Raw genomic sequence first — 20,676 nt, 5'->3', positions numbered from 1 at the left:
AGAAAGCAAACAGTGAAATTATTGACTTGAATGTAATCTTTCAACAATTACACTAAATGTCAATGGCATAAATGTTCCAAATAAAAAACAAAATGATGTTAGATTGACTGTTCTGTGTTTGCTTACCCTTAAGCTATATGACTGTCAATATTAGAATTTTTGTAGTTATTGAACAGTTTAGTTATTGCCTTCTATGGAGAAACACATCTTTACTGCTAAGGAAACTGCCTCAAATACGTGTGAATAATAACTTCTCACATGACTATAATTGTGCTGAAAACAGATAAATAAAAGAACAGCTAGAACAGAGTATAATGTAATATATACTAGGGCACAGAACCTTGTTTAAAAAATCAAGAGAAATCTCTGTATACTTGGAAACAATGATAATGTCTTAAAATTATTAACAAAATGAAGGGATGGAAAGTAGTTTAACGTGACAGTGCTTGCTAGCATGTGAGAAACCCTGTGTTGGATTCCTTGTCACTGAAAAGAAAAAAAAGAAGAAAATAAAGATCACAACTTCAACAATTATACTAAATATGGCACGGTAATATATTCTAAAAAATTGTAATAAAATTATTTCTTTTGGTATCTTATTTAACTTTACAGAAGTAAAGCTTTCAAAATAAGTACATTTTACAAATAAAATATATATGATGTAAATATGACTTTCATTTTCTGAGTCACTGCTGGTTTCAATTGTATATAAGATTTAAGCTGGTATAAAGAGTTCAGTTTTCTTCTAACTTCTTATATTTGAAACCAAAGAAACCTGAATCTAATTTTGTGGATAATCCAAAGCGAGTTTCCTAATTTTGGTGTCCCTTATGACATGGCAATGAGTAAATTAAATAAGGTTACTTTTCTAAAGTTTGTTAGGCCTGCCTGGGATGTCAGGGGGATTCCATAAGCGGTACCTCTAACCATCAATGTGAGAAAAAAAACTAGATTAAATTGCAATTGAGAACATCTCATTTGTGAGATATTTTCCAGTTGGGAAAGGTGACAGACATAAAGAGACAAATATAATAAAAATCATTTGAATTCAAAAAAGACATTTATAGTAACTATATACTATATGAAAACAAAAACTTAATTTCTTTAAAACGAAGAACGTAATGCTGTTTATTACCAATAATTTTGCCAAGTTTTGAACCCAAGTGCAATAATTGGTATGGCAAGCTATGTCCATGGGTTATGAAGGTAACAAACCACCTTCTGATGAGATTTGAGAGAAAATGCATGCTTAGTACTGCACATCTGGTCCCAAACACAGGCTCACAGGTGCCAGGGGTGAGTCTATTACTATGATTCTGGTCAATGAACACAGTCAACTGTCCTCTAAACTCTTAGTTCTATACTGATGGACTGGTGCACACCTCCAATTTTACAAAGAGAAGCTTTTCTCTGTAGTGGGTAGTGGTTAATGCAGAAACTGGTCCAAGTGCCGTGAATAAGAGTTTGTGGCATTCTCATCTACAAATGGGCAATCTATATCGCCTCACTCCTAAAGCTCAGGGCCATTGTGGAAAAGGGTGTGTGGTGGCTTGAATAGGTATGACCCCACAGACTCAGGTGTTTGAAAGCTTCGCCCACAGGGAGAGGCACTGTTAGAAGATGTGACCTTGTTGGAGGAGGTGTGGCCTTGTTGAAGGAAGTGTATCACTGTGGGGGTGGGCTTTGAGGTCTCATATGCTGAAGCAATACCCCGTATGTTTCATGGCTCACTTTCTGCTGCCTCTGGGATCAAGATGTACAACTCTCAGCTCTTTCTCCAGCCCCATGTCTGCCTGCGTGCCACCATGTCACACCATGATGACACTGGACTAAACCTCTGAAACTGTAGACCAGCTCCAATTGAATGTTTTCCTTTATGAGTTGCAAGGGGTCTCTTTCCAGCAATAGAAATGCTCACTAAGATAGGGTGGGAAGAAAGATAAGAAGAGCCAGGCAGGGAGTACCAAAGGAAAATTGTCTCTTAGACATGGCAGGGCTGACGCAGTTGGACACACAACAGCTATGGTGACCTGCACAGCTGCCATGTTTGCCTGCATAAAACCTGTCTTAAGATCAAGCCAGCTGACAGTCTAGCCTGGAGTGGGAAGGGGTTTGTGCACACACGCCAGCTGTGCACAGATGATGTTTTCTGGGGGAAGAGGAGTCACATTTCTATAAGGGTAAGTTTCACTATAGGTTAGCCACACTCCTTTGGGTGGTCCCATGCCCATGAGTAGATAGTCCGTGCAAATTGGACTCCTTAGGATGTTATTAAAATAATAGAGAACAAAGTTGTGAGAGCATGGACAAGTTGGGGTGGATCTGAAGTCAGAAGGAGGAGCGGGGGTGGTACATTGTATTTCATTCTCAAAGAACTAATTGAAACATGTTTAAACATAGTGACACAGGACACACATCCCCCATACCTTCCCATTAGCACATTATTTCCAAAATGTTAGATATGTTGAAAACAAAATACTTCATTACAATACTGCTTTGAACATTCAGGGATTAAAATGAGGTGTCTCTCAGCAGTCAAGTAGCAATTAAAGCTACCTGACTTTCTGGTTCTGGTTTAAGTTCTTTGTAGGCAGAAAGGCCTGGGCTCCAAACGCCAAGATGCATTTAGAGCTACATGCTTATTAAAGTGCCCAAACTGTACGACGAGAAAGGTAAGGGTTAAATTCACAGGTGTGGGTAAAGTCCATTATTATTCTCTTTAAGAACACCACATTCGGACTTTGGGGGAAACCTACCAGGACTCTATAATTCTCTGGTAGATAAAATGGCACTTGTGAGGAAGGGGGAAAAAAAGAAGGCCTGAAGATCAATTACACCATCGTTCAGCTCACGATTTCACCGACAAACACAAGTTTAAACTCTCCCTCCCTGAAACTGTTCTTCCACATTGGCTGCCTGCAACAGACGGATGACGCTGATGATCTGAAAGGAAGGGGCATGGCGTTGCAAGGCAATTTCCATGGCCAAGGGCCCAGAGTGCAATAGCGGCTACAAACCAGACTGAAGTGCATTCATCGTATTGTATCTCCGAAGATTTACCTTCTCTGTTTAATGGCCTTGGTTGGATTTCAAGCCGGGCTGTCCACTCCCTCTCCTTTTGTCTTCGTTCTGGTAAAGAGAAGTGATTGCAGAGCCTGTGAATCAAACAGGTGAACTCAGAACAAGAGGTGTAGTGTTGAAAAGAGGTTGTTTTCTCTCCCTGCTTAAGTTGGTGGAGTTCGACAGGACCTGGCCACATAGATGGAGTCCGAGCTACAGCTATTGTTGAAGAGGGTAACAGAGAAGGAGGGCTTTATTCACACTGTGGAGAGACAGACCCCAGAAACAGGCAGATGTTTTGTGGATCTTGACATTTATGTAAGTTTTGGGGGAAGAGTTCGTGCAAATTTTAACCCCAAACATTTAGACGGGTAACACGAATAGCTGTGGCTGCTGGAGCTGTGAAGACTCCAATGCCCGCCTTGAACTTTGTCAAGCGATTGATGCAGTCATTCACAAGTCTTCTAGCTCAGTAACCCCAAGTCCCAGAGTCTCTCCTCTCACAGGGACCCTTAGAAATGAGCCTGGCCGGAAGCCCCTTTGGTAGCATCCATCCAGGGTTGGCAATTTTGCGTGAAGAAGCCTAAAAGAACTCCTAGGAGTGAGTAGCAGAGGTCCCTTTCTGACACTTGTCATTTCGCTGCAGGAACTAACTCCAGGCTCCTTATCACCTGTCAACTTGCGTGGGGTCTTGGGGGCCCTTGGGACCTCGAGCTGCAGCCCGGGAGGTCGCGGTGCGCGCGCCGGCGGGCGGGGCTGCGCGGGAGGCCGAGCCGCCGCGCCTCCCGCTGATTGGCCGGCTCGGCAGGGGGGGCGGGCTCTCCGCCGCCCCGCGCGCCCCGCTACTTTGGCTCGGTTCCTGCTGGGCCCGGCGGTGAGCGCTTCCCAGGGTGGCGCGGGCCTGCGAGAGCCTGGCGGGCTGCGAGCGATGAGGCTGCGGCACCAGCAGCGGGGACCGGTGGCGGGGCGAGGAGGGTCGGACTGCCGCCCGGGTGGCTCTGGAGGCTGCTGAGGGGCCGCGACGAATAGCTAGAGCGCGGAGGAGGGCAGCAGAGCGCGGGGAGCCGGTGGCCCGGGCGGCCTCCCTGTCCGGATTCCCCCTTCCCCCGAAACGTGCAGCCATGCGGGTGGCCAAGTGGCTGACCGGGCTGCTCTGCCCGATCTCGCTCCTTCTCACTGGGTCTTGGGAAGTTCGTTTCCACCCACGACAGGGTAAGGTCGCCGTGGGAGCTGCCCGCAGCTCGCAGGGCGGGGTGCGAGTGGGTGGTGCGGACTCGCGGAGACCCCCAGGTCGGCCAGCTCCGAGCATCTCCGAGGACTTCACTGGGTGTCTGGGCGTCGTGGAATTGCGTGCACTAGGGACAAGCTCCCCTGACCATGCGGCGGGCACGCGTGGGGACGGACACGGGGCAGCGTGCGCTAGAAGGACACGGTCGTTGGCGGCAGGGAAGAGAAGAGGGGCTGACAAGGAGGTGGCTGCGCAGGGTGGTGGGTGGCAGGGTCTATGTGGGGCGCATAGGAGCTGTGGGAAAGCAGAACATGGTCACAGTATCCATGTGCGTGCGTGTACATCTGTCGTGTCCCTGGGACGGACCAAAATTGGATACCTTTAGTAGGGATGCTTGGTGCGAGAGTTTGTGGTTTGGACAGCGTCGGGTGTCATAGACATTGCTCTATGTGTTGCAGAAGCCCTGGTGAAGACTCTGGCCTCCTACGAAGTGGTGACCCCCGCGAGGGTCAATGAGTTCGGAGACGTGTTTCCCCAGAACCGGCACTTCAGCAGGAAGAAACGGAGCTCCGGGGCTCCCGAGCCCACTCCGCTCAGGACCCACTACCGCATCCGCGCCTACGGGCAGCTCTTCCACCTGAACCTGAGCGCTGACTCGGCCTTCCTGGCTGCAGGCTACACCGAGGTGCACTTGGGGACCCTGGCGCCTGGGACAGGCGGGGGCAGCGCGGAGCCCCCAGACCTGCGCCACTGCTTTTACCGTGGCCAGGTCAACGCGCGAGAGGACCACACTGCGGTCTTCAGTCTCTGTGGGGGACTGGTAAGCCTGATTGTGCCTCCCTTGGCGTTTTCTAGTGATCCGGTTCCTGGTTGCTTTGGGGGTGGGGCATGGTGGTTCCTAGTAAGTGTCTCTGAGAAACTCAGGGGGACCAGGAGAGGAACCGAGGCCAGAGGATGAGAGAGCATTTTTTATCAGCCTGTCACATGCTCCAGTGGCGATCAGGCGTGTCCTCTTGGATTCTGCTTCTACACTCTCAGGGCAATTTCTTCCACTCTGGTGCCTTAGTGCTGGGCAGCGCTTGATGCCGAAAATGAATTGAGAATTAGAGTGCCGGAAAAAGACAATATTGACTATACGCAATTTAAAGAGGCTCACGAGGCTGAAAAGATTTGGAAAGAAGTTTGTTCAGTTTCTGGTATGGGGACACTAACAGGCACATGGGAGGGAAAAGGAAGATGACGACTGGTCCTGAAAAGATAGAAAATAGCCACAACATAATTGCTAGTATGGGAGAACTAGAAATGACAAGAGTAGAAGAGAGGGAGTCTAAAATCCTAATGAAGAGAGAGGAAATGAAATAAAGCACCACACCCGTGTTTCATTTGATTTTTTTCCTTGAAAACAAAGATTCTTATTGCCTCTTCCCATGACCGACTTAAGTCTACATAAACCCAGAATCTCTTGTCAGTATACTCATTTTTAATATGCAGTGTCACATATATTATTAAAATGAAAGCCAGTGAACTGAAATAGCAAAATACTACCACGCTAGTTTGCGATGCATTCATGCATACTTGTATATGAATGCCTGAATTGTTACACTTTGTGCAATGAGATAAATTGTCTCTGTATGAGTGCTAGCAGTGTGATAGGAGAGCCCCATTTTATTATGGACAAAGCTATACTGGCCCTGGGGTTCCAGCCCCAGTTGAAGGAAATAACTTGGCTACACATTTCTTGTGAGCCCAAGTTTTCTTTAACCAAAATAAATAGACAAAAGCCGGGCCTTGTCGGCACACACCTTTAATAACCAGCACTGAGGAGGCAGAGGCAGGCGGATCTCTGTGAGTTCGAGGCTACACAGAGAAACCACAGAGAAGCGCGGTCTGAAAAAAAAAACAAGCAAAAAAGAAAAATAAATAAATAGACCATGCTTTCTGAAAGGTGTTCAGATAGTTCCACAAAAATCATCTATTTATTATTTGAGTCAAACATTGGTAGTAGTTCTCTCCAGACAAAATGTAATAATACTTACTTTCAAGTTGATTTAAGATGCCCAGGGTGTGAGCACTGTTAATTACAGAGCTGGCTAGTGTTTATATCAAGTAAACCTGACACAGGTTTGCATCATTTTGGACAACGGAACCCCAGTTGAGAAAAGACTCCTACCTGATTGCCCTGAGGGAGACTGTGGTGTATTTTTATAATTAGTGATTGATGTGGGAGGGCCCAGCCTATTGCTGGTGGTACCATTGCTGGGCTTGTGGTCCCGGATGTTATAAGAAAGCAGGCTGAGGAAGCCACGAGCAAGCAAGGGAGTAGCATTCCTGTTTGGTTTCTGCATCAGTTCCTTCTTCTAGGTTCTTACCTTGAGTTCCTGTCCTGACTTCCATGGATGATGTACTTCCATGGCTTACTACAAGCTGTAAGGTGAAATAAACCCTTTCTTCCCCAGGTTGCTTTGGTGATGGTGTTCATCACAGCAGTAAAACCCTAAGACAATCTAAGTCACTTTGGAAAGTCTTTTTGTTCTTTTCAAGCTAGTGTCTCGAGTTATATTTATCTGAAATGTTTCCAGTAATTTCCTTCATTGTTTACATCATCAACACAGCAGAAGCACCAATAATAAACAAACATTTATACTTCATGGAAAATTACTCTAATTTTTAAAGACTTAAAAATAACGCTTAGTTGATCTGGAAAATCAAATTAATACCATCAAAAATCCTCTCTCGATGACTATTTGCTCAGATCGAGACCCCGGAAGTTTTATTGACTTCATTTAGTTCATTAGTGTTCAGCTAACCTAAGATATGTCTTAAAGCATTTTCTTTCAATTTCTGGATCATTAATTTTTAAAACACAAGTCTTTGTGTTTACATGTTTTTTCCCTTTTGCAATATTACTGAGCCTGGATGATGTTTTCTTTGCAAATTTTATTCCTAAATGTTTTGAACCTAAGAACCAGAAGGGAGTAAAACCAGAAGACAATAAAAATATTGCCAGGAGTTTTTCTGAACATAAGAATATCCATGTATTTATTTAGAGACATTTATATCTTGCTCTTCCAATGTTTTTGATTTTTATTTCCCATAAATGTTTATCTAAAGATTCAAAGATTTTAGGGCAAAAATTTATGTGTTTCCAAACTATATAGATAGTAGGAAGGTAGAACATATCATAAAGTATTTATTAGTAGTGTGATAAGGCTTATAAAGCTTATTAATCCATTGATAGACTGCTCCAGAATTATAATTATCAGGCTATTAACACCCATATTTAATCCTAACCTTATTTTGCTTAGTGATACTATCTGTGGTCTCATGGGGTTAAATGATCTGGGGTCTGCATTAAGTAAGTTGGAATATTGTTATTAGCATTACATGACAGGATGTAACACACAGTGTACACAAAGACAATATCCTTTGTGGTGCTGATTGACACTTTTCTCACATTGCCTAGTGGATTCCATTCTTCCAGAGACTCTCAGGGACAAACCTGCCCACCTGGATGTTAGCTGCATCATTTCTTGATGGCGCTGGAAGCAGGGAAATCTTGTTGGTTGAAGGAAACAGTGTCCACATTTTATAAAACTGGATGGTGTGCTTGGCTGGTACTGTATTCTGATAGAGTAACTGATGTGGCCAGGTGGATTATGTTGGGGTTTCTCCTAGGAACAAAGATCCAGTCTGACAGCTCGCCAGTGAAGACTCATTGTTGAGTTGCTTCTGTTAACTTCTAACACTAGTCAAGGATGGAAACTGACGATAAGTAGCTGCACTGGTTTGAATCTATCCTAAAAATAAATTAGTCTTTATCATTTTGTAAGCTTCCTATTTACAGCACCTATATAATCCCATGTGACAATCTATAGTTGTATTTTTATCTATTCACTTATGATGACAACTTGTAGGTGTTGATTCTCTCCTTCCATCATGGGAATTCTGGGGGAATCAAACTCATGCCTTCAAGCTTGGTAGCAGGCACCTTTAGCGGCTGTGCCTTCCAGCCAGTTGCTGTGTGTGTGCGTGTGCGTGTGTGTATTTACATATCTGTATTTTTAAGGGAAAATTGATTAGTCTTGTAGTTTCTCAAACACTCCCACAATGAGGAAGCATTTCCTGTGACTTTACTTTAACTATGCTAGTGTGTGTTTGTCCACATTCTTCAAGAAGCAAATGTCAAAAATGTGATTTGTTTAGGGAAAGCCTGTATTAGAGAAAGCAAGGAGGAATTTGGAAAATCTGTGTAAACTTGAAACAAATAAAGAGAAAGCGCAAGGATTTGGGGTAGGCTCATTTGGCTTGTTGGATGGTTGAAGACACTTCAGTTGAGACATGTGTGGCTGGGAGAAGAATCCTACCCTTTGTCTGAATGTATCTTCCTTTCTACCTCTGTCACATTCAAGTACTGACTCAGTGTAGCACCTAGAAAACATGGGTGGGGCCTTGTGAGTGAGGAAGCTCAGTTGGTAAAATGCTTGTTTTACAAGCGTGAGGATGTAAGTTTGACCCCCAGAACCAGTATTATTTGTGTGTTTGCTTTTTAAAATAAGCCCAGGTGTGGTGGCACCTGTTTAGCCTATGCTTAGAAGCTCTGTGTTGGGGACTCAGAAACAGGAGCTTGCTGACAGGCCGACGCCAACGGCTTGGTGAGCTCCAGGACAGTGGAGAGCCTGTTTCCAAACCAAGGTGAAGGGATGGTGCTTGAGATATTACAGCATCTGTGGTTGTGCTTTGACCTCCATACACATGAACACACACACACACACACACACACACACACACACCCCAGGACGCTACACTAAAAGGTCTCAATGTACTCTTGGCTAGTTGTGTTCAGCATCGACAACGCCAGCAGCATATAGAAACACTATGTGCAAAAATGCTTAATATATGGTTTCAAGTGTCCTCAAGCAAGGTATACAAACATGTTTGTGAACTTTCAGGGATGGATGAGTAAAGATGAAGTAATATACAGGTATTCAGATTAATTCTTCTTCTTCTTTTTTTTTTTTTTGGTTTTTTGAGACAGGCTTTCTTCTGTGGCTTTGGAGCTTGTCCTGGAACTAGCTCTGTAGACCAGGCTGGTCTCGAACTCACAGAGATCCGCCTGCCTCTGCCTCCCGAGTGCTGGGATTAAAGGCGTGCGCCACCACTGCCCGGCCCTAATTCTTCTTTTTAATGGGGACTTAAGTATTGGTATCGTGTATGTTAATTAAAATATATTCATGAGCTAGATAAATCCTTTGGTTCGATAGTAAGCGTGGAGCAGGCCAACTGATTCTTGGTTGTCTCAACCCAAAGGAGACATGGCCCTTCCCATGTATTGAGAAGGTGTTTCTTGGCTCTTCCAAGATACAAAATGACTAGGATGTTTGGCAGAGAGTTTTCTCAAAGGAAGCAAGGAATGAACACTCTCCCACAGGCTGTCCCCCTTCTGTCCTTCAATGCTGTGTTGCTCTCCTCTTTCATTGTATCGGTCATAGTCATCTCGTCAACAGATGCTCACAGGGCACTGTCTCTCGACTCAAAGTACAAAGTCACAGCGTGCTCTACTGTCTCTTCCTTAAGGTCCTTTGGGGTGGGCAGCATGAATTAGCTGCGTGTTCTCAAGCGCAGTACACACAGGCTGGTTACCCCAGCCTTAACTTCCCTACCCCCAAAAGAAGAGAGGATGCCTGGTAGTTGCTGATCTGCAGTTGCTGATCTTCCCTTCTGTGGAAGAACTGTAGAAGTGCTATGCTGGCAGCAAGAGGGCTTCCTTTTTCTAGGAACACCGTCAGTTATGAAGGTACCAGTCTTCCCTTTGAAAGGATGTCATTTCTGCTCCATGGTTACATCTAAAATTTATTGTAGAGAGGATGCTGGCGTGGGGTACTCTGTGTGTGTGTGTGCGCACGCACACATGCATGCATGTGTGTACATACACAAGCATGTGCATGTGTGTGTATATAATTGTTTTAGGACAGCTAACTTAAATTTAAGGGCCTTGTAGGTTATTTGACAATGAAAACAGCCGGGAACATTTTTACTTCAGGTTCATGGTTCCTTTGATAATAACCACCTCCACTCCCTGCTGCAAATTAGTTTGACTTCTGACGATTCAAATTTTGATAATTGCTTTGTTTCCTATGTCCATTTTCAAAGCTTAAAAACACTTATGTTAAACTCATGAATGCCAAGAATCTATAACATGTTGGATCCTTACCTTAGTGATAAAACTTCAGCTCTATTAAATAGTTGGGAGAGAATGGCAATGTGTAGTATAGTCTTTAGGTAAAGAACAATGGGGGGATACAACAGGTGAGAAAATCAGGTAGATTTGCCTTCATAATTGAAGAGGATCACATGTCAAAGTAAACAAGCAAAATATAATCCAGGAAACATGTTGTGGATATCTGTGTTTTTTATTTTAAAATAATATTATTTTATAATATTTTGACAATATATCAGAAATATATTTTGTCATATCTTTATACAACAGCTCTTAATACTTTCATATTTAATTTCTCATTTTATGACGATTTTAGGTTTTATATTTTCACCAGCATTTTAGGGAGATATTGAAAGAGGTTGTTATGACAGACCTATAAGAATGTGACCTTTATCTTGATGATTTTTTAGAACCCTTATTGCCTTAAAAAGAGAAACAAGTTATAGAATCTCTCTTTTCTACATTTTCTAGGACACACAGATTGAGCCATTTGCATCTTGGGTAGATTGGTAGGATCTGATGGACTAGGACTTGGTGTAGAGTTATCAGCCATGAATTTCCTGTTCATCACCTCCCTTCCCTTTTACGTTGGAAATCTGGATCTGGAACACAGAATGGGGACGCTAACGAATGCTGGCGGAGGAGAGGGGGCTCACCTTTAAGGAACCGTACATCCCTGAAGTTCTGCTCTATGCTTCTGGCGTCAGTTCTTAAGTCTTCCTCATCAGTGATTCATCCACTTATGCAATGTATTTCTATATGCAGATTTCCAACATTTAATCCAGCAGATTACAAAGAATCTCTGAGGTTAGCTTGTGGTCTTTCATTTTTCAGCATTTACACTTTGCTCATGGTAGAAGAGTGTCTAGAGCATTGATGTTTTAGCAAAATATTTTTGTTTTGCCTTAAGCATTTTCTATTTCATAGTAGCCACTGAACTTCTTATATGAATATCATTTGAACACACACTGATTTTCTTTTCTTTTCTTTTTTTTTTTATTTTTCGAGACAGGGTTTCTCCGTATCTTTTGGTTCCTGTCCTGGAACTAGCTCTTGTAGACCAGGCTGGCCTCGAACTCACAGAGATCTGCCTGCCTCTCCCTCCCGAGTGCTGGGATTAAAGGCGTGCGCCACCACTGCCCGGCTTGATTTTCTTATGAAATTGGGTGAGTAAACTATTTATGACTTTATTACAGATAACGGAAATGAGTGAGAGATATGAGATAACTTGACTAAGTTTCCATAAGCGCCAAACCAGAACTCATGCCTGTGAGTTCTTATAAAAAGTCACTATAGACTTTGTGATTAGAGATTGAAAAACTTTTTATTCAGCAACTCCATATTTTCCGGCGTTGTTCTCCAGTGGCCAGGCTTAGCATGGTGAACTGCGCATATTTTGGGAAAAGAATTCAGTGGGTTTATCTTCGGTGTTTGTTTTTTGCTCTTTATGAAATCCAAAGGCTCACTATTGGTTGTAGTAACAGTATGCGTGTTAGCCATGTGTATCGAAACCTGTGTGAATGAATGCCACAGTACTGAGATCGCATTCTTGGAATACGGTTGTATAAAAGTCTCTAAGCACATAAAAATTACGTTCAGTGGAACAAACTGAAACCAGTTTTATGATCACTAAATAACTTGGCAAATAGTTGGTCACTATTCTAAGTAACCAGGAAGCTCCTGCCCAAGTGAAATCTGGGTTTGAAGTGTTTGCTACTCAGTGAAAGAAAGTGCGATCATTTGCTTCATTCTGAATCAGTCCGCAGCATTCATCTGCAGATAGGCAGGGTGCTAAAAATATGGATGAGCTAAACGTGATTCTATGAACCGCCTGTTTAGTCAAGTCCTCAAATTCCTCACCAGATTCCTTTCCAAGTTTTTTTTTTTTTAATTTGAATTAATAGTTTTCCTGGGAGCCTCTTCGCATAACCCTAATAATTTTTATAATTTGAGCAGGAGGTCCCTTCCATAGGGATGAGATAAAGAAAAATTAGTGGAAGTGACAATTGCTCATTGATAAATATTAAGGGGAATCAGTTTCGAAAATAAATTATTCACATAGCTTTTGGAGCTTGGTATTTTAAATACGTAGATTCTGACGAAACCCTATCCACGGCAGGGGTGCTGTTCCTTATGAGCTAGTCTAGTCCAGCTACAGCTGAGGGGACTGTGACAGAACTGTTTTTTCTCTTGTGGGAGCACAGGCCAGACCCTGTGAACATTATTGAAACATTGAAATAGAAGTTCCTTGTTTTAGTTTTGATAAAGAGAAAAGCAAGAATTTCTTGGAAACAGTGTGGCATCCACAGCGGTGTCATAGGTGTGTTTTAGCTAAGCAGAGGATAGCGCATGTCTATTTGCATCTTTCCCCAAGATACTATCATATTTCTCCTCCTCAGCAGACTTCTTTTAAAAGGCAGAAAAGGATTTTCCGTGGACCCATGTGCTCAGATTTCAAAAACAATTTCTTTGTTGCCTCTTATAGTACGGACAGAATTAGTTTTCTGGGAAGGTTGGAGATGTTGGAGTCTGGATGTATAATGAAAACGAAATGATTTATGGGTAGACTCAAAATTCCTATTGGTAGAGTTCGTTAATAAAATTGCAAGAGGCCATTAGAAAAGTGTCCAATAAATGAAAAAAATTTTTAAACTGTCTTTTCTTGAAATGTCATAATCTCAGTGTTTTATAGTCAGCAAAATTAATTGAGTTTCACGTATTTTTACTTTACCTATGTTGGGTATTGAACTCCTGTTCTTATGCATGCTAAGCATTATTGAGCTGTATTTGTAGCCCCTAATTTTTAAGCCATTAAAAGTGTTGTTTGTTCTATTAACACACTACCTAAGAGAACCTAAACATTGGACTTATTCCATAAAAGAAAACTATGTGAAGATAAGTCAGAGACGTCTCCACACTTGCTATTAGTCATGAGTGTTCAGTAAAGACGTGAGCGAATCATTACAGGGCGGCCTGCTTTACGGGGACAGTCACAAGTTCATCCCTCTGGCCACACAGTGCCTGCTGTTCCTGGCAGTGTCTTAGATGATGGAAAGATGGAAGTGGAGAGGCTGACGGAGTCACAGTGACCTGATCATAATTACAGTAAAGAGGGCTTCGTGCTTACGATTGCTGTGATCATTTCGGTGGCATCAATGATTACAGCATTAGAACGATGGCTCAAAATATGCAATTATCATTACAACGGAATTTAGAACAGTTTTTCAAGTTGCTCCTGAATAATTTTTAGGATAGCTAGAGTTAAGAAGTTGAAATGAAGTGTCACCAAAACTATACCTGTCACAGTATCTATGGCTCAGTAATTCATGCACTGTAGGGCACGTAAGCTTTTGAATGTACGTAAAAATATCTTTGTGTATTCTGGGCAGTGATGAGGAGTGAGCTGGCCTCTCCAAGCCATCGCCAGTTCCTACCTCTTATTGGCACAGCATCAGCCTCCCTCCTCTGTCCCTTGAACCTTTGAGCTCTTTCCCAGCTCCTCAAGTTTTTAAGTCCTTGTTGAGATGCTGAAGCCTGATGAACTATGGATACCTTATCGTTCTTCCAGCTTCAGTCTGTCTGTCTCTACCTGGAATTTCTCTTTCCTCCTCACCTGCTATTCCCTGTGCTTGCATTATATTAGTCTCTTCTCCATTCGGGGGTGGGGATGGAGGATTTACTGTATTCTTTCAGATTTTGCTACTTAACATTTTTACTTCTTGAGAGTTTCCTATGGGAACACTATATTGATGTAATACCCCACTGTTTCCTCTGGCTCATTCCATGACTCCCCACCCCCCTTTGTCTCAAATTCATGACCTCTTCTTCTTTATTCCTATTACATATACATGTGACAAGAATAATTGTTATATACCATATATGTAATGTTGCATGTATGTACACGTGTTTAGGCTCCTCCCCAGAGGAAACTGTTTCTGCCTCTCTCAGCAGTCCTTGATTGCCGTCACTCTTCATCTAGTGGTAGGGCCTTGTAAGATTTCCCCCTTTCATCTTGACAAGTCTCTTGGTGTTTTCTTTATGTAGGTCTTGTTTAGGGGATCATATGTTGCAATTTGTGGCCTCCCTATCATGTCTAAGAAACTATCTCTCAGCAGTCATCCTGGTCCTCTGGCTCTTATGATCTTTCTGCTCTCTCTTCTACCAAGTTCCTTGAGCCCTAGTTGGAGGGGTTTATTCCACCAAAGACTATCTGAGTTATTATATTTTTACTGACTGTATTTTTTGAATCTTTAGTTTCTAAAACTACCTGACTCATATTAAATGTATATGAAATACCTTTTGACTATTTTATAGAATTTATCAAATTGGACAGATGAAGGCATGAATTGTAGAGCCAGGCTACTTGGAGTCACCGGCTTGGTCTTGTCACGTGGTATGAGACCTGTATAAATTACTGTGTTGTTTACAGTTTTTATTGTTGGAAAAAATACCTGGCACAAAATGTACTTAAGGAAGCAAAGCTTCCTTCTGTCTTTCAGTTTAAGGGGATCCAGCCCCCATAACAGGGAAGGCACTGAGGCAGGAGACAACTGGTCATCTTGTTTTGCAACTAGGAAGAAGAGAGTGGACAGGAATTGAGTGTGGGCTATAGTACCTCTAAGTCTGTCCCTAGTGACTCATTTCCTTCAGCAACTCTCTTTCTCCTAAAGGTTTCTACAAACTTCCAATTTATGACCAAGTGTTCAAACATACAGGTTATAGGGGGACATTTTGCAATCAAACTATAACACTCTGCTCCTTGTTCAATAAGATCATAGCCATCTCAAGATCCAAAATGTATCCAACATCTATGGCTTGTGGTGGAATCATCATCAAGTTGCGGCAGTGGGTTTGATGTAAGATAGGAAAGTTTTATCTCTGAGTTCTTCCAAGTTTTTGTTTGTTTACTTCAACAATCTGGAAATATGTTGGCCATTTACTAAAGAATGGATCATTGCAGAAACAACATTTCTGGACAAACATCAGGAGTGGCTTTATACACGTTAGGGTTGAGAATATAAGTCAAGTACACATGTCAATAGCAAGTTTGCTGTTGAATTCTAGAGTTCAAAAAGAAGGTTGCTCTTGGTAAAACCTCTCCCTCACCCTTCATTTCTCATAAGCAGGTTCCGAGTTCCCATTGCCAGACCCATCTTACTCCCTGTCTGACCTTCATCTACTGCTAACAGTCTTTTTTCCACCCATTGCCTTCCATGGACCGAACCAAAGAGTTGTAACATTTGTAGAGAATTCTTGATCTTTGTTTTGAGAGCTTTGCCAGTGCTTGTCTTTAATAATTGGAATACCCACTGTCTAAGGTAAATTGGGATAGTAGTCTTGTGACTTCGTTCAGAAGAAGGAAAGAAGCATGAACCACAGGGAGGAAACTTGTGTTGAGTTGATAGCATTTAGTAAACGGGCTCTGTTGTTTTATCCCTATGAGCTCATTACACTTTACTGTCATGGTGGGGATGGAGCTTAGGGACACATGTACTGGGCAAGCACTGTATCTCTCTGCGCTAGGGCCCCAGCCCTGTGTACTGTTCGATCTGGTAGTACAATGGGAATTTACTACACTGTCACTCTTGGGAAAAGTTAATGTTACTTTCTCCATTCCAGATGGGAACATTCAAGGCACACGATGGAGAATATTTCCTAGAACCAGTCATGAAGGCAGATGGGAGTGAACATGAAGACGACCACAACAAGCCCCACCTGATATACAAACAGGAACTAAAGAGGAGCTCCTCCACACAGTCCCATGGGCCTTGTGAAGTTTCAGGTAAACTGTAATGCTACTTTAAACTTTTACTGGTTCTCATCTACGTTTTTAGTTGATAAAATGGTATACACCACCTATTACATGTGAAGAGTATATGCATTGTGGGATGGTTTCTGTGATAAACAAATCTACTCTTATGAATTTTATGGATATGGTCCACTTTCATGAAAGTTGTCTCCCTGGCACAGCAGCGCCTGAGTTTATTGTTGATACAGATGAAGTACCTTGACTAACATCTCTCCACATCACCCTTCCTGCTTTTCATGGCTACCACACTACGTTTTAGTTGTGTAGGTTCAACTTTTAAATTACACATGCACATGAGATATGACATTTCTTAAATGATATTTTCAAAAACATTTTGCTGTAAGAATCCATTAGAAATTACCCATTTCATATATTTTTGTAGTAAATTAAAATCCCAAATATATGCATTCAGTTTATAGAATTTATAGTGAACAACCATAGGCAGTTTTTATTTCAATATACTATTCACAGAATGGTGATTCAGTTTTTTCCTCATGGAATCTTAATGCCAGTGCAAACCTTGTCCTACCTTATGTGTCTCCGACACTCTTTAGTGGAAACATGCCATTTGCGGGCTTCTATAGCACCATTTGGTTTAACCTGCCTCTCAGAGGCATCTCTTTTGGTGTATATGACAGCAGTTCTTCCATTCTGATGCTGTGAAATGTTTAATTGTTTGAGTGTGCCATGACACCATATCCATTTTCCCAGTAACATTTTGGGCCATTTTCAGGTCTTTGATATGAGAAACAATCCCCATCCTTTTTGTCTGAGAGTTTCTCCAGGAGGTACACACGGATGCTAGGTTGTAGTTTGGAGGAGCAGGCTGCGTCTAGTACCAGACTGGCTTACACCTGGGCCAGTGGGCTGCTTGTCATCCCAGCCACCCGGCTAGCTGACACTCGCAATAACCACACAGAAATTGTATTAATTAAATTACTGCCTGGCCCATTATCTCTAGGCTCTTATTGGCTAACTCTCACATATTAGTTTAACCCATCTCGATTAATGTGTATCGTTTCTTGACTGTGGCTTACTGGCATGAGTCTAACCAGTGTCCGTCTAGGGCAGGAGAACCATGGCATATGCCTGTCTCTGCTTTCTTCCTCCCAGAATTCTGTTCTCTCTTCCCCGCCTACCTGACTTCTGCTCTATCAACTAGGCCAAAGTAGTTTCTTTAATAACCAATGAAAGCAACACATAGACAGAAGAACCTCCTCCTTCACTAGGTAATCCCATATTCTTTTACAAATCTGGTTGCAGATCCAGCAATATGTTAGAGTTGATTTTCATCCTCCTTTTCTTATAAAACTCTGACTACTAAATATTTATAATTTATTAGAATGGAGGAGTCATGAATTTCTATGCATGATAAGTCTATTGTTGGGATTTTTTTTTTTTTTTGATGTTTCAAGACAGGGTTTCTCTGTAGCTTTTGGTTCCTAACCTGAAACTAACTCTTGTAGACCAAGCTGGCCGCGAACTCACAGAGATCCGCCTGCCTCTGCCTCCCGAGTGCTGGGATTAAAGGCGTGCGCCACCACCGCCCGGCCTGTTGGGAAAATATTTTGCTTGCTCTTTGTGCAAAGTTAGGTTTGGGTCTACATATATGTGTGAATCCTCATTATTCCCATAATGACATACCTCTAGTTATCATCAAGGAACAATGTCAAGACCAAAGAGTGCGATTAGGAAGGATTTCTTTGACACCGTAGGTGTCCATACACTCTCGTCCTAAATGCTGTGATGCTTTCCGTGGTGGGATGTGAGGATATGCAGGCCTTTGAAGGTTTTCTCTGGGAGTTCATTCTTACTTAACCTTTGCTGTTAGGAGACTGCCATTTGGAGTGGCTCTCACTGTGACCAAGACTGTACCTTAAATCTACTGGGATAAGAAACTTTTTCTTTGCTTCCAACGTGAGCATAACAGTTTTATTTTTAGGGTTTCAAAGAGAACACAAATGTGTGTGCAGCTTCATAATGGGACGCTCCCGAGGGCAGCTCTTGCCAGATCAGATCGTCTATTCAGGAGCAGCTTGTTATATGATTGTGTGGCTTTGTAAGATGGAAACTCCCAAGTGGTATTCTGAATGCATGATGGGTCCCACGGTGATATGCAGGTCTTCACATTCATGCCCAGCATTCATCATTAGAAGGAAAATGCTCCAAAAACCTAGGTTCTTTGGTTTAAAAGGTTTTCATACTAAAGACATATGGTGAGAATTACAAATGAAAAGCAACCAGAAAAATGGAATTTAGGTTTTTTTAAATTAATTACAATATTTATCAAACATAAATGTAGTTATCTGTTCTCATGAATAGATTTCTCCAATTTTAGTTCCAATTAATGTGTATATTTTATCTATTAACAAAAACAATCAGCTACTGACATAAAATATTAGCTACTAATTATCACTTTATTAGTAAAAGTGAAGAGTTGTGAATATAATTAGTGAAATGTTATACAAGGTATTTTTTTCCTCATCATTGTTCAGAACGTTTCAGTAACCCTTTCCTATTCCAACAACTGAATCTTCAGAAAAACTCCCTAAGGAGGTGAGAGGATTAGTACATGATTCATCATAGTTAAAAAAAAAATTAGCTTCTTTTTTTTAATGATTTTAATTCAACTCTGGTCTTGATGAATTAGATTAAATTGTTTCCAGGGTCAGAGGTCACTGTGCACACTGAGGCTGTCTAAATGAAAAGTTTTGGCCATCACCAGCCGTGGTGGTTACCAGGATCTCATGGATAGATAAGGTGTAGGTGTGATCCTGTTGATGCAGGGAGGCTATCTAAAAGAAACCACAAGTATGAGTAGTCATCAAACAAATCAGAGCACATCAAACCACAAATGCCACCAGCAAAACGAAGCAAATAAAATGCAATGGGGAAAGAAAGCTGGGAGCGTTCACCGGATTGAAACAAAGCTCTGGAGCTCTATTGGACCTCTGTTACTGTTCCTTCTCTGTGGGCAGATGGGATCCTGTGAGCCTTACTCAAGCTCCTGGCTGCCCAGTCTTCTCTGTGTCATGGAATACACCCACATAGCGTTTGCTGAGAGCAAGGAGGACAAGAACACCTGAGAGTCACGTGGCTTTAAATTGAGATTTTTCTAAATTTGTATTCTTCATTGAGTCCTTAACGTTACACCAGAGATAAGGATTGGTTAGAGCTGCGCTGCAGATTGGAAGGAAGATTTGTTTCCTGGAAATCCTGATGTGTGTGAAGAGTAGCAAAATCAGAAATGTTGTAGATTATTCCAAGAGTAATTTTATTATTATTCTTGAGGGCAGAATGACTGAGGGAATGGTAATTAGCAGGAATGCTCTCTTCATTTATTGTGGTCAGGGTATCTGTGGGCACTAGAAATTTAGCAGTTGGTATAAGGAATGTGATTTTTGAGTTTGAAGTACAATATAAACATTCAGTGGGAAAGCTATCAAACAAGTGAATAGAAGAAATGAGTACAAATTCAGTGGATGGGTCTGGGATAATGAAAATAAACTGAGAACCAAAATATTGGTGATAATTAAAGCTAGAAACTTGAATGAGTTTACATAGAGGATTGACTAAGATGACAGAGAGAGAGAGAAAGGGGGGAGGAGGAGCCATAGATCATGTTGATACTTAGGGACCAAGGAGAACTCAGTCTGATGATTAAGTAGTAGAAGAAGCCAGGAAGATGGCAAGAGAATTGTTAAATGTTTGTCCAGTAGACAAGTAAAGAAAAATTTACACAAAAGCTGGGCTTGTCATAGGCTAAATGACATCAGGGATTCAGAGAACATGAAGGTGGGGGCTTATATTATGAAGGGGTGACGTCTAACCGTGGTACTTTTCTATAGCCATGGAGTAATGGCAGACAGAAGCATCCTGCGAGAATAAGGGTTGGTGCATTCCTTCATGATGGGGAAGGCATGGCGGAGTTCTTCCTGAGAGCAGGAGAAAGAGTCTTGTCTAGGGATGCGCACACCAGTTGATTATCCAATACAAAATGCTCATCCCTGAAAACATACTTGTAAGTAACACACAGACTCATCTGGTTGTTTTTATTGATTTAGAAATATATATGTTTACATACGTATATGTATGTAACAGCAATTAATAAAAAGGCTGTAAAGTTGAGAGTAAGGAGGGGTATATTGGAGAGTTTCCAAGGAGGAAATTTGTCTGAAAGGGGAATAATGTAGCTAGATTATATTCTCAAAAATAAATAAGATTATAAAAAATCCTTTATTTTAAAACCAGTATGTTAAACTTCAGGACAAAGCATTAAATTTAAAATAATTTAATTTGACAGTAATTTCAAACTTTGATTTATTCTTTCCATTGAAATCCCTAAATAGTCAGATTTAATAG

General features: G+C 41.8%; 1 protein-coding gene across 1 annotated transcript in view; it reads left to right on the top strand.

Annotated features, from left to right (window-relative positions):
- Positions 1-3,985: 3,985 nt before the first annotated feature.
- The window catches only part of Adamts20 (ADAM metallopeptidase with thrombospondin type 1 motif 20), a 116,216-nt gene continuing 99,525 nt past the window's right edge, over positions 3,986-20,676 (top strand). The window contains exons 1-3 of the mRNA XM_041642648.1: positions 3,986-4,272; positions 4,747-5,108; positions 16,125-16,287. Of these exons, the coding sequence (XP_041498582.1) occupies positions 4,182-4,272; positions 4,747-5,108; positions 16,125-16,287 (616 nt within the window). The 5' untranslated portion in view covers positions 3,986-4,181. The remainder of the gene's footprint in view (positions 4,273-4,746; positions 5,109-16,124; positions 16,288-20,676) is intronic.

Source organism: Microtus oregoni, unplaced genomic scaffold (genome assembly GCF_018167655.1).
Source record: "Microtus oregoni isolate MIOR12 unplaced genomic scaffold, Mior012 000077F_ref0000221, whole genome shotgun sequence".
NCBI classification, from domain to species: domain Eukaryota; kingdom Metazoa; phylum Chordata; class Mammalia; order Rodentia; family Cricetidae; genus Microtus; species Microtus oregoni.
The sequence above is the reverse complement of the archived record's forward strand: the minus strand, read 5'-3'. Positions and strand labels throughout refer to the sequence as shown.